This window comes from Delphinus delphis, chromosome 12 (assembly GCF_949987515.2).
Source record: "Delphinus delphis chromosome 12, mDelDel1.2, whole genome shotgun sequence".
Lineage (NCBI taxonomy): Eukaryota > Metazoa > Chordata > Mammalia > Artiodactyla > Delphinidae > Delphinus > Delphinus delphis.
Genome location: NC_082694.2, coordinates 84,036,933 through 84,050,665, shown reverse-complemented (window position 1 = coordinate 84,050,665; position 13,733 = coordinate 84,036,933). Strand labels below are relative to the sequence as shown.

Sequence of the window (13,733 nt, the reverse complement as noted above, 5' to 3'; positions counted from 1 at the left end):
TAAAAAAAAAAAAGCAAAATAGAATCTCAATAGAATACTATTCTTTACCAAAAAAAGATTAGCCTTAAGTAAGACCAAAGAAAGTCTGAATTATATGAGAACCTCCTATACATGGACTCCAGGAATACTGTTACTCTAGGTTCCTAGAGTTTACTTTATATTCTATATCCTGGAGTTTACTCTGTCTCCTAAATAAGCAAGCATATTTTTTAAACGGGGAATTCAGTGTTTAGAGGAGATCTATAAATACACCATTTATTTGTATCCAGCTTCATATAAACAGGAGCTATCAGATTATATGGGCTAAAAATAAAGATTAAAACATATTAACTTTCATTACACTGATGTAACATCTTCCCTTACTTTTTTCACTCCTGCCATTTTAAGAAAACTGTTCTGCTTTTAACTTTCAGACTAAAAACCTCAAATAACTAGAGCAAAAAATAACTAGATCTAAAAACATGAGAAATTTTTAAACGTTTTAAAAATAATAAAACGATATTAAAGCATCACATCATTGTTATTCATGTGAAATTAGAGAACACAAGGTCTCCACCTAGATGGTATGGTAATTTAATATTAAAAAAAAAATTCTTGGTCTCAAAACTTCAACTGTCATCTAATTATCAATTGAACCATTTTACGAAAAATTATCGCAGATTTTAAGACTGGCAAATAAAAACCTGCATTTCACACTGCCTACCACTCAGATAAAGTTTACAAGGATGAAATACATTAGAAAATGCTATTGCTCCACCTTTTTCTCCTTATTTGAGTAAAAGAATGGAATAACATTCACAGGACCTCTATAAATGGTATACCTCATAACTTACATGGCTGGCATTTCTCAAAAACTGGAAAATTTAAATTTTAGAATTCCTGCTTTGCCACGTTTATTCAAATTTCTCTGTCTTCCTAGCTTATAAGAAATTTATTTAGGCATGCACTTGGCTTCTATGAATACCAGCCCCTGTGTTTTCTCAAATTAGACTAAAGAGGGAGACAACAAAAATAAAGAAACTGCAAGGGATCTTAGAGTACAGTTCCAGAAAGTATAATACTAGAGCAGATGCTCCATTTTCCTATAGGAAATATTAGTGTTTAAGACCATTAAAATGAGGATAGCTTGGACCTACTCAACTTGATAGGGTCTGAATACTGCTGATAATTAATTGTGCTCTCATCTTTTGAAGTAGAAAATGATCATATTTATACTATGCAAATGATTATACATGACTGAAGATAACTTGAAATAAAAGTCTAGAAATTGGCTACAGTGCTATTATTTGGCAATAGCACCTGAGTCCTACCAGCAGTATTTCCATTACCTCACATTTAAAAGCTGTAACACATATTAAATATAGGTTTACTGAACTACTATAAAAATTATCATTGTTTTAAATTCCAATACAAATTATTATACAAGATACAACAAATGGAATATTTGTTTATAAACAAATAGAAAAACAGATCCCTTTGAAGCATAGGATAGTCTCTGCTGACCCCATAGAGTTCACTTTCTTATTAAGATAATAAATAAAAGCAAAAAGCATCTCAAATATTCAGACTCAATTGAGATCCAGAACCATTAAAATTCAAAATTATTCTGATTTTTAAAAAATCATACTGCATTCAAACTTAACACTTTTTGTCTTTAAAGCTAAAGTACAGTTTTAAAATAATAACAGACCCCGTTAGCAGAAAACTTCTAATACTTCCCTGGAAGAAATTCTTAAAATTTAAGATTCCTAGCACTTGCTTACCCTGTTGTAGAATGGATGCTGGGGTCCCGTCATACCACTGTAATAGCTGCTATGAGGCTGTGGTGACACAACCCCTCCTCCAAACGGGGCACTGAAGGAGGCGGAAGAAGAGCAGGCCGACGCAGGCTGACTGTAGCCCGACGGTGGTCTAGGGGGAGCTTCGTGCAGAGGTAGCGGGGGATACGCAAGTCCTCCGATATTAATCTGGTCTCTTGCAGCTCGAACATCTAAAAGATTAAACAACACGCCAGAAGGCAAAAGAAAATAGAACATTAGTACTTAATCCAATTACCATTTCCTCCTTTAGGCACCAGATAGAAACATGACTGTATCGCTCTTGCCAAGGATTTCAACGGGGTTACAGAAGTAGACAGGAAATTTTGAATACTCCATAGACATTTTAGCAAGAGAAACTCAACTACTTTGCATAAAAGCTTTTGTTCACCATTTGAAAAGTCACCAACATCTGGATTCTTCTCCTCAGTTACCAGAACTATAAACTTTTTTTTCTGACTTTTCAAGGTATCTGTGCTATTCTAACAGTTCTTGTGACTCATAAAGTTTTGTTAATTATTAATAATTCAAACTTGTGTAGTAAATATAACGTTAGCTAAGATTATGGGTTTGCAAACTATACGTCTCATCCATCTCTGAACAATAACAATAACCAATTCCATAGTCACAAAATACACCTCTGACAACAGCCTTATAACAGGTATCTAAAAAAGAATGTAGGAGTATAAGGCTCTCTCTCCATAATTCCTGGAAAATGCCAAGGTGAGTCAGGAGCACCTGCATCATACAGAAGATGGTATGTTTCAGCAAAGGTTCTGTGTGTGTCCATGTGCATACAGTGGTGCCTCAAGGACAACTTAAATTCTTCCAAAATCCTCATGTCACTGTCCTCAAGTTCTAGTCCACAGATTTAAGCTAAAATTTTAAAAGTGATATAGATTTTCTTACCCCTCTGGATAGAGATCCCTATTAAAGACAGAAGACTGGTGACAGAAAAATTACAATGGACTGACATCTTAAAGTGGTGATTATACCGTTAAGAGGAACCTGATTCCAAGGAAGGTTCAGCTGTGTAGGCTGGGAAACATAAAAAGGTCAATTTAACAAACAGCATTTTCCTAGCATTCCCAAAAGATGTCAGACTGCCGATCCGCAGTTTCATTAATTCTCCTGTGTAGCGCTTGGTTTGATATTTCTTGGTGTTTCATGGAGCGCAGGAGAAACTTACACAGCTAAGTCAGAAACAGGAAAAGCCTTCAGTGTTGCAGAGAGGAAAAAGTAAATTTATTACTAATACCCACCTGCAATGATTTCCCGTAGTTTGGGGTCTAGATTTACAGTGCATGGCAAAAAGGTTTTTACATCTCGAGCCACAAGAACTGGCGTCCTTGAAGACAAAAACACTTCAAAATTTCTTATATCTCCATCTATTTCCAGGAGTGGCTCAACATCTTTAGTTGTTGGAATATTCTTTGATATTCTTCAAGTAAGAAACAAACAAAAATGGTCATTAATGTCACTACTGGCAAATTCTGCATGTAACTTAAAATTTGTTATTTATAAAAATAACACATTATACACCTTGCTCTCATAATTTTTTTAAAGAAAAGAAAAAGGAACAAAACAAGTGGTATAGTTACAAAATTACTAAGGTAACAAGTGTGAGGTCAGAATTACATTGCCCTAATGAAAGGCAGGATTTGGGCTAGGAACACAGAGAAAGGAAAGTAACATATTCTAGGTATGTCACAGGTTTTATTTTCTATTATAACAGTAATCTGTGCTTACTATATAAGCATATATATAAGGCAAAGAAATACAGAAAAACAGAAAGGGGAAAAAATCCACATCATTTTACCAACCAGACACGATAACTACCAATTACAGTGTCACTTAGTCTATTTTTCATTATGCATAACTTTTAACCTAGTTGAATTTATATATGTAAATACTTTTGTATCAGGCAGAGGTCTTAAATGTAAAAACAAGTGACATTCATTAAAAAGTACTTAGTAAACACTTCTATGTTGAACTATACGAAACTGCCATTTTTATAGGTCAAAACGGTCAAATATTGACAATTCCATAGGGTTCAACCTACTACATGCCAGGCCATGCGCCAGTCTGAGGCAGTGAGTAAAAATACATCACAGAGGGATAAAGGAATAGAAAATATGAAGGAGCTTAAAAGACAAGGAAGTAGATGACAAATCTGGATATAACCCAAACGTCCACTAACAAGGAAAAGATAAATAACTTGTAGTATAGCCATATAATGGAATACTACTTAGCAATAAAAAGGGATGGACTTATTTATATATGCAACATGGATAAATCTCAGAGTAAATTATGTTGAGTGAAAGAATACAGCAAATGAAGAATACATAGTTGTATTTTTTTTCATTTATATAAAACTAGAACATGTAAACCAACCTATAGTGACAGAAAAAGGATAAAGGTTCCCTGTGAAGTCAGGGACGTGAGGAAGAGAAATGACAGGGAGAGACTTCAAAGGAATGGGAGGGGACTTTAGGAAGTGATATGTCTGCTCTCCTGACAGCCGCGACAGCTTGGTGGGGATGCGTGCTGTGTGTCTGTATATGTGTGTACATATGTAAACTTCAGGAATTGTACAACTTAAATATGGCAGGTTCTTGTATGTCAATTATATCCCATAAAGCTGTTTTAGAATCACTGTAAATCTGAAGATGTCTTCAAAACACTCAATTCCCAATTAGTCAAGAATATTAACTGTGAGATTATACTGAGTCTAGTTTCAGAGAAGCAGTAAGATTTTCATGTTCTTCAAAAAAGTGAAATGGAATCTTACTCTAATACTAGTTATAGTTACGTAATTTCTCTGGGACTAGCACTTTACTACTCAGGCCCACTACTTGGCTAGTAGCCATTTATTAAAAGCCATCTAAAAGAAAATCCAGAGAACAAAATTAGCAAACAAGAAAAGAATAGGGTGCTGCTTAGAAAATAAGGATAGCAATTTTGTCTTAATGAATTTCAGGAAGTCCCTTTTATGGACTCATGCACACATGCACAAAACAAAAAGCCCTCTGAAATGGGATTACTTCTTAATAAATTAAACTGGCTTTCAAACTGATTATTAAATATATTTAAAATGAAATGGAAAACTTGAAGAATGGTTTCACAGAATCATCTGCAGAAGTGGCCAAAATATCAGAGCTTCAACAGTTAAAAAGGTAGTTCATCTATTTCAGGAGTTTAACATAAAATACTAAGAAGAGAAGCTAGAAAGATTTAGATAAAAACACACAGCTGACAAGTCACATGAAACAAATTAACTGAATTTTAATGCCAGCTCTGCTTAAGCTTGAATGTGAACAGTGTTCTCAATACGATGAACAATACTGCTGTTCACAAGCCAACAGTCTGCTGCTGGTTTCCAGATTGAAGTCTCTATTCTAACCTTTTGAGCTCAATACATTAAACTCTTCTACTGAAAGAGATATTTATGTAAATGATAATCTTTTGGCAGTAGGCCACCAAAATCATATGTGCCTTTATTTTTCAGATATTTTTCCAAAGGTTAGTATTTAAAGAATTTAAGCAACTTCACTTTTCAATTAGGAGTGAATTTAAATTTCCAGTATTATGAATCATGTGAATTAAAGTTGCCAGCAGTTAAATGGCCCACAGAAGGCATTATAAAACCTCAGGCATCAGTGATCTCCCAGTAAGTTTAAATGCAATCTCCTTCTATGCTACCAATCTAGCAGTACTTGTTAATGCCAACATCAATGTAAGTTAAAAGCATTTTAATTATAAATGACAGTGGTTTAGAGAAAGTCCGTATTAATTCCTTGGCAGAAATTACATAAGCCATTCATATCACTTCCATTCAAAATAAGGTTTTAAATTACACAGAAAAAATTCCATTTTAAATCAAAATATAAATAGGTTCTAAGAGCATAATTTATGAAGAAGGCATATTTACCTTACTTTGTCTAAAAGTAGCTGCCTAATAATGTCATTATTTAATCGTAAGAGATTAAAAATTAAGATAAATTTTCTTCAAAAATTTTAAAAGGGAAAACTTTTAACTGCCTCAGAATTGAATTACTTTGAAACAATTTAACTTCCAGTAGACTCTCAAATACTTTCTATCAGTGAGTGTCCATTTGTTAAATACTCTCTATGCACAGAACACTTGGAGATTCTGGAAGATAGATGGAACACACAGAAAACAGCCACTCAGCATTGTAGTCAAACGGGTCAGAAACAAAAGATAAAATGAAATCCATTGTTAAGCCCATTACTATCTGCAGACAAAAACCCTAGACAACTTTGGAGCTAACCACACTCTCCCCTTCCGTCTTAACCAGGTTAATTCCTGCTCATCCTTTGTCTCTCAGCTCAGCTCCCCCTCTTCAGGGAAGTCTTCCGTGAAACCACATTGCACTCCTCTATTACAAACCCTCATGATAGCACATATGCTTTCTTACATACACATATCACAATTAGAATGTTACACTATTCAGTAGTGGAATTATTTTATTAATGTCTATCTCCCCCCACTAGACGGTAAATTCCATTAAAGCTAAGAACAAGTTTGGTTTTGTTCACCACTGTATCTCCAGTGCTTAGCGCAGAATGCTGTCATATGACTTTTGCGTAATAAATATTTGTAGAGTGAACAAACTACACAAAACAGGATTGTTCCCAAAGAACTCTATTCTTTTAAAATAATTTTCACTTTAATTACCCTTTCTGATATTGAAAAAAAAACCCTTGTGCTTGGGAAAGAGTACATTGATCCATTTCAGTTAATTTTTGTACATGGTGTGAAATAAGGGTTCAACTTCATTCTTTTGCATGTGGAAATCTAGTTGTTCCAGCACCATTTCTTGTAGAGACTATTCTTTCCCCCACTGAATGGACTTGGCACCCTTATTAAAGCTTAACTGGCCATAGATGTATGGGTTTATTTCCTGACTCTCAACTCTATTCCACTGGTTTATGTCTGTCCTTATATCAGTGCCACAGTGTTTTGATTACTATAGCTTTGTAGTTTGTGGGTTTTTTTAACATCTTTATTGGAGTATAATTGCTTTACAATGGTGTGTTAGTTTCTGCTTTATAACAAAGTGAATCAGCTATACACATTACATATATCCCCATATCCCCTCCCTCTTGTGTCTCCCTCCCACCCTCCCTACCCCACCCCTCTAGGTGGTCACAAAGCACCGAGCTGATCTCCCTGTGCTATGCAGCTGCTTCCCACTAGCTATCTATTTTACATTTGGTAGTGTATATAATTCCATGCCACTCTTTCACTTTGTCCCAGCTTACCCTTCCCCCCCCCCCCCCCGTGTCCTCAAGTCCATTCTCTACCTCTGCGCCTTTATTCCTGTCCTGCCCCTAGGTTCTTCAGAACCGTATTTTATTTATTTATTTATTTTTAGATTCCACATATATGTGTTAGCATATGGTATTTGTTTCTCTCTTTCTGTAATAAGTTTTAAAATCGAGAAAGAGTTCTCCAACTTTATTCTTTTTCAAGATCGTTTTGGCTATTTGGGGTCTCTTGCAATTTCATATGAATTTGAGGATCAGGTTTCTGTTTCTGCAAAAAAGGCTACTGGAATTTAGAACGGGATTGCACTGAATCTGTAGATCACTTTGGGTAATACTGACAATATTTAGTCTTCCTATCCATGAAGATAGGATATCTTTCCATTTATTTAGAACTTCTTTAATTTACCAATGTTTTGTAGTTTTCATTGTACAATTCTTTACCTCATTGGTTAAATTTATTCCTGGATATTTTATTCTATTTGGCACTATAGTAAATAGAAGTGCTTTCTTAATTTCCTTTCAGATTGTTCACTGGAGGTGTATAGAAACTCAACTGATTTTTGTGTTGATCTGTACCCTGAAACATTGAATTTATCAGCTCTAGTAGCTTTCTTGTGAAATTCTTTGGGATTTTCTACATACAGCATCATGTAATTTGTGATTAAAGATAGTTGCACTTCCTCATTTCCAAATGGATCCACTTATTTCTGTTTCTTGTCTAACTGTACTAGCTAGAACTTCCAGTATAATGTTGAAGAGCAGTGGTGAAAGCAGGTGACTTAGTCAACTCAGACTGCTATAACAGAACACCATAGACTGGTGGCTTAAACAACATTTATTTCTCACAGGTCTTAAGAGTCTGAAAGTCTGCGATCAGGGTGCCAGCATGATCAGGTTCTGATGAGAACCCTCTCTGACTTGCAGTTAGCTCTCTGATTCTTTTTATAAGGACACCAATCCCATCATAAGGACTCAGCCCTCATGACCTCACCTAAACCTACTTACCTCCCAAAGGTTCCACCTCTGAGTACCATCACACTGGGGGGTAGGTTTTCAACATATGAATTTTGCAGGGGACACATTCAGCCCATAGCAGCAGGCATCCTTATCTTGTTCCTGTCTTTAGGGGGGAAGCCTGCAATCTTTCACCACCGAGAATGTTAGCAATGCGTTTTTCCATAAATGCCCTTTACCACGTTAAGTAAATTCCCTTCTACTCCTAGTTTTCTAACAGTTTTTTAATCACGAAAGGGTGTTGCATTTTGTCAGATGCCTTTTGTGTATCCACTGAGTAGTCTGCAATCCTTTTTATTTTTGTAAGGTGGGTGGTAACATCCATATTTTCTGATTTTAGTTAATTCTGTCTTTTATTTCTTCTGTCAATCTAGTGAAAGGTTTGTCAATTTTGTTGATCTTTGCAAAGAGCTTTGGTTTCGTCAATTCTCACTACTGTTATTTTATTCTCTATTTATTTCCACTCTAATCATTATTATTTCCTTCCTTTTGCTAGATTTGAAATTTGTAAAATTTGCTTCTCTTTTTCTAGTTTCTCAAGGTTAAAGTTAGGCTATTAATACAAGATTTTTCTCCTTTTTAAATGTAAGTATTTATAGTTATAAATTTTCCTGTGTGCTGCATCCCATAAGTTTTAATCACCCCTAAAAAGTACCTTGAAGGAATTCTCTGGTGGTCCAGTGGTTAAGACTCTGTGCTTTCACTGCTGAGGGCATGGGTTCAATCACTGGTCAGGGGAACTAAGATCCGCATGGTGCAGCCAAAAAAAGAAAAAAGTACCTTGAAAATGATTCCATGAGTCACCTTTCATATTGTGTTGGAGAGAACGGTTAGCATAGGGGGTCAGAACAATAGACACTTTCCTTGCTATAGCTAAAGTAACAGAATTACTTTATTACTTCTGTTACTAAAGTAATTAAAAGCTAAAACTCTCCATATGCAGAAGGTTGTGCTGAGTGCAAAGCAACAGTCAATGGAGCAAAGAACTTGTTGCAAAGAAAACAAAGAGGCATCTCCACGTGGTGGTCAGAGCTGATTTTCAAGACAACAGTGCGCAGTGTCAGGTTTGCTCACTCTTTAAAGTCACAAAAGTAATGCTGCATTTTATAGGCACCCTATTCAGTAAGCGCACTAGGAAACAACGAACAAAGCACTTGCACATGTGGCACACTGTGTATGTAATCATGCCAACCTTCAGGCTTGCTCGTTTGTTTCTGATGTCTGATATTTGATATGTGTGACTTGTATGCTCAAGGGTGATCTAATTAGGGTTGGTAACTACTGCAAACCATAAAAATACTTGTCCAGGTTGCCACAGGGATCACTGGCAGAGCTAAACAATGTTACTCTTTTACTTACTAGAAGAGCTTACTCTACATTTTTAAAAAACTGTTTCCCATTGAGGGTGTTCATTTCCAAGGAGATCTATTTGGCAAAAACATGAGGGCCCAAGATTACTTTTTTTACACTAATGAGGAAACATGTAGGCCTGTAATTTAATGGATAAAAGAGTGCTCAATATGCAAACTCAGTAGACTACCATTAGACACACAATTTGCATATCTGCAGCTGGGCTTCAGCTGAGCTTCACCTGGGTAGCACAAGGTGTAACTTTGGTGGTAGAAGTAATAGGAGGAAAATTTTATGACCACAAAAATCTCATTCTTGTTAAAAAAAAAAAAAAAAAAAGGCGCTGAATCATTTTGACACAAAGGCATTTACACTCAAAGAGAAATGAGGTTGTTCAACTGCCTAGGAAACAAATGTAGTATAATCAAAGTCTGAGGGGGACAAAAATCCCCCTCTGAGGCTGTTATATAAACTTACTGCGTATTTACATGTTAGATGCTTCCCATTAAATTCAGTTTTAATAAAGGCAGTGATTTCTAGGAATACAATGCCTGCATGAAATGCAACTTGGCTGTATTCTGAAACAAAAAGCAGAGTGTTTACTGCAATGACTTTCCTTAGATCCAGCCTTGATGATCTCAGATTCCTTAGAATAAGGCTGTAATGTTTGACAATTAAAATTAAAAGCCTTGAGGCTTTTTTAAGGCATAAAAATGTATTTAAAGGGTGGGTCACTTGTTAACTGTGTGTGATCTGGGACAAGTCATTTAACTCTCTAGACTCCAGCTTCCTTATTTCAAAGGGGCTGAGGTAGATTTCTGAGGGCCTATCTGTGGCCCTCCAGATGCTTCCCAAGCCCCTGCCATGTGGGGAAATGCTCTTTCTCTCAAAGTGATGAAGGAAAGCTCTGGCCTACGCACAGATGTCCCTTCCATGTCCGAGCTCCCTTGATTCGCAGTGTAAACACGAGACACGTAAGCATAATTTTACTGGCTGCAAGACTGTACTTTTGGTAACTGCAGGGATGAGAAAGGATCAACAGGGAAGGTAAGACACGAAAGCCCAGAGAAGTAACGAAGAAAGTATCTGCTGAGGCTCAACCGTAATACTGGTAAGGCACTGCCTTCATTTATGTGTATTATGTAAAATGCTCTGTGTGAGGTAGCCCTTTCTTATATAAAATCTAATAGAAAAGATATTTAAATGTTGTAAAGAACTGAAAGGAAAAATTTTTTTAAAAACCAGTATTTGCTGAATACCTACTGCTTGCCATTCTTTGAGCCAGATGTTTTATCTAGTTTATCTAATTTCCCAACGCTCCATGAGGTGTTATTTCAGTTTTTAAAATGAGGAACCTGAGGCTCAGAGAGGTTAAGCAACTGGCCTGACATGGCCTGGCTGTAAGGGGCAGAGCTGGAGCCTGCGTCGGCCAGATTCACAACCCTGTACCCTGCTCCCTGCGCTGGTTCAAACCGAGTGCCACAGACATGGCTCACGATTCTTAAATTAATGATTTACCTGTTTTTAACTCCTTAAAATATAATAAAATAGAATGCTGTTACACATTAAATTTTAACACACTGAAGAAGACCAACATATAAGCCTGTGTTAGCAAGTTATCCTGGTTTTTTGTTTCAATTTTTTGCAGACTTGGAAATAAAGTTTCTCCTCCATCTTCATGTATATATTCAAATTCCTTCATTGTTTTAAAATCCAGACCAGCACTTTTCCGTTAACAAAATTACTCAAGCCAGTACACTACTCCACCCTACGTGCCTGAGCACAGAGTGCCAAAGCTAGTTAGAAAATCTCAGTAATAATTCGTGACGTGACCCAGGTGACAGGACCCAGTCAGAGAAGCAGCACCCAACACTTTGACTATTAAAAAAAAATGTGAGCAACTGTAAAATTATATTAGTGATTCACCTAAGAAACAAAATCCCCAATTAAACTTTCAAGTTTCTGAATCAGATTAATTGAAAATATCCCACCATTGCAAAGCAAGTTTAAAAGTTGGTTAACGTTTGCATCTACTCATGATTTAGAATTATCTTGATATTACATTACCAAAACTAAGTATAGAAACAAACAGATGCTTGATCCAACACAGGACTGCAACAATCATCCACCGTTTTAATTTTAATATTCTTCAGAACAGCTCATTTTCCTATCTGAATTTATCAGGAAATGTTATAATTTGAATCAATTAATTTATATTCATTCTGCTTTATTTATTGGGTTTATACATAAGACTGAATTTGCAACAAGGTTTCCACCAGGGGGGAAAAAGCCTGAAAAACCATGTACTATAGCATGATGCCTACCCCAGTATTCCCATGCAGGTGATCAGATGATAGCAATTCAGATGACAAAACAGTAATTTCAAGCTAAGGTAACAGAGAAAACTTCAGTAAAGAGGTTGAGGCAAAACATTTCACAACAGACAATATGAAAATAGTTCTCTCTCATTAAAAAAGCAAAGCCCTAGTTTTATATCAAGAATTTATATGATGATATGACATTTTAAAATATTCTGACAAAAGTAAATAAGATCCAATTTTCATAGCTGTTTGAGGAACACTAATAACATCGTGAGGTGCTAGCAAGCAATAAGAGATGTTCATGTTATTGCTGCCTTTAAGAAATCGTAAGAAGTGTTACGCTAATCATATACAGGGCACAAATGTTTTGCAGTAAAATTGTGAATAACAATCAGGGAATGGAGGCTCTGAACTCAGAGTCTGCCTATAAATATGCCCAAGATTAAAGCAAAACTTTTATTATATGAGTTATCTTAAAGCTTTAACGTTTAATCAGCATGGAACCCAAGATCTACAATGTTTAGGATTTAGTATTTTAATATATAAACATAAATTTGTAAGCAGATCAATTAAAAAAAACTCCTTGTTCTTCATATCCCTTTGCCCAATAGTAACTTTAAAAGAATTTTAGGAGAAAAAAGTACTACACTAAACTTAATAAAAACTATACCATACGATCAGATAACCATTCGTTTATGATCATGATTCTCAGTGCTTACAAAAGTCCTGTGAAGCCATTCTTTAAATAACAGGAGTGAAAGTTGAACCTTAGACAGTTTAAAATGTTCATTAAACTCAGTGTTTTTCTTGTTTTTCTGCCATGGAAAAGGGAAAGCAAAACGCATTCACTCTATTTCTTGGCCGACCGTGCTAACAATGTTTCTGGTGAAATACTCCCCCCTCGTGGACTTTTTGGACATTGCAAACAGAGGTCATGTGCTTCGTGGTTTTACATAAGCATCTCACCATTACCTTAGCACTTCAATTAGCTGGCATTTTTATTATACATTACCTTTGCTTATTCTCAAATTTTGAAGAGTCTTAAAAGTATTTTCATTTGAAATTCTGAAATCACAAACCTCTGTTGAAAAAAAATAATTTCAGGGAAAATACTGATCTCTACCTGATCTCTAATGGTATATTTAACTTTTTGGACAAATTTGAATCCTTCAATAATCATATTCGTTTTTTAATGTAAATATGCATAATATTCTTATTGTATTATAAAATAAACTATAAACCTGCATAGGTAATGATATTTTTTATTTTACATATTAAAACATATTTAGAAAAATTGATTTTTTAATACTGTTTTCAAATAGTCTTCTTAGTTAATCTATTTTAGTTTTTCATATTAAAGTTAGAAACACACAACTTTGAAACATTTAAAATTCCTTCTTTGGGCTTCCCTAGTGGCTCAGTGGTTAAGAATCTGCCTGACAGTGCAGGGGACACAGGTTCGAGTCCTGGTCTGGGAACATCCCAATGACGTGGAGCAACTAAACCCGTGCGCTGCAACTACTGAGCCTGCGCTCTAGAGCCCGCGAGCCACAACTACTGAGCCCGCGTGCCACAACTACTGAAGCCTGTGCTCCTAGAGCCCGTGCTCCGCAACAAGAGAAGCCACCACAATCAGAAGCCCACGCACCGCAACAAGTAGTCCCCACTCACAGCAACTAAAGAAAGCCTGCGCGCAAGAATAAAGACCCAACGCAGCCAAAAATAAATAGTTTTAAAAAATTCCTTTTTTGTTCTATATTAGTATAAAATACTGAAAATGGCATTATGAGTTTAAATGAGAAAATATTTAAAAAATCAATTTTACCCTATTGAAAACAAAAGAAAAGCTATTGAAAACGCTATCAAGAAAAAAATTACAGACCCTTAGCAGACATAAAAATGGTATAAAGGCTTAAACACACAGATGTACCAGCTGTTT

The 13,733-nt window shown here is 35.7% G+C and overlaps 1 protein-coding gene across 11 annotated transcripts in view; it reads right to left on the bottom strand.

Moving 5' to 3' along the window:
* KIDINS220 (kinase D interacting substrate 220) overlaps positions 1–13,733 on the bottom strand; it is a 98,273-nt gene that overhangs the window by 23,947 nt on the left and 60,593 nt on the right. For all 11 annotated transcript variants that reach the window (XM_060027134.1, XM_060027142.1, XM_060027141.1 and 8 more), the window contains exons 23-24: positions 3,080–3,258; positions 1,764–1,990 (exon numbers count right to left, since the gene is read on the bottom strand). In XM_060027134.1, coding sequence (XP_059883117.1) covers positions 1,764–1,990; positions 3,080–3,258 — 406 coding nt within the window. The remainder of the gene's footprint in view (positions 1–1,763; positions 1,991–3,079; positions 3,259–13,733) is intronic.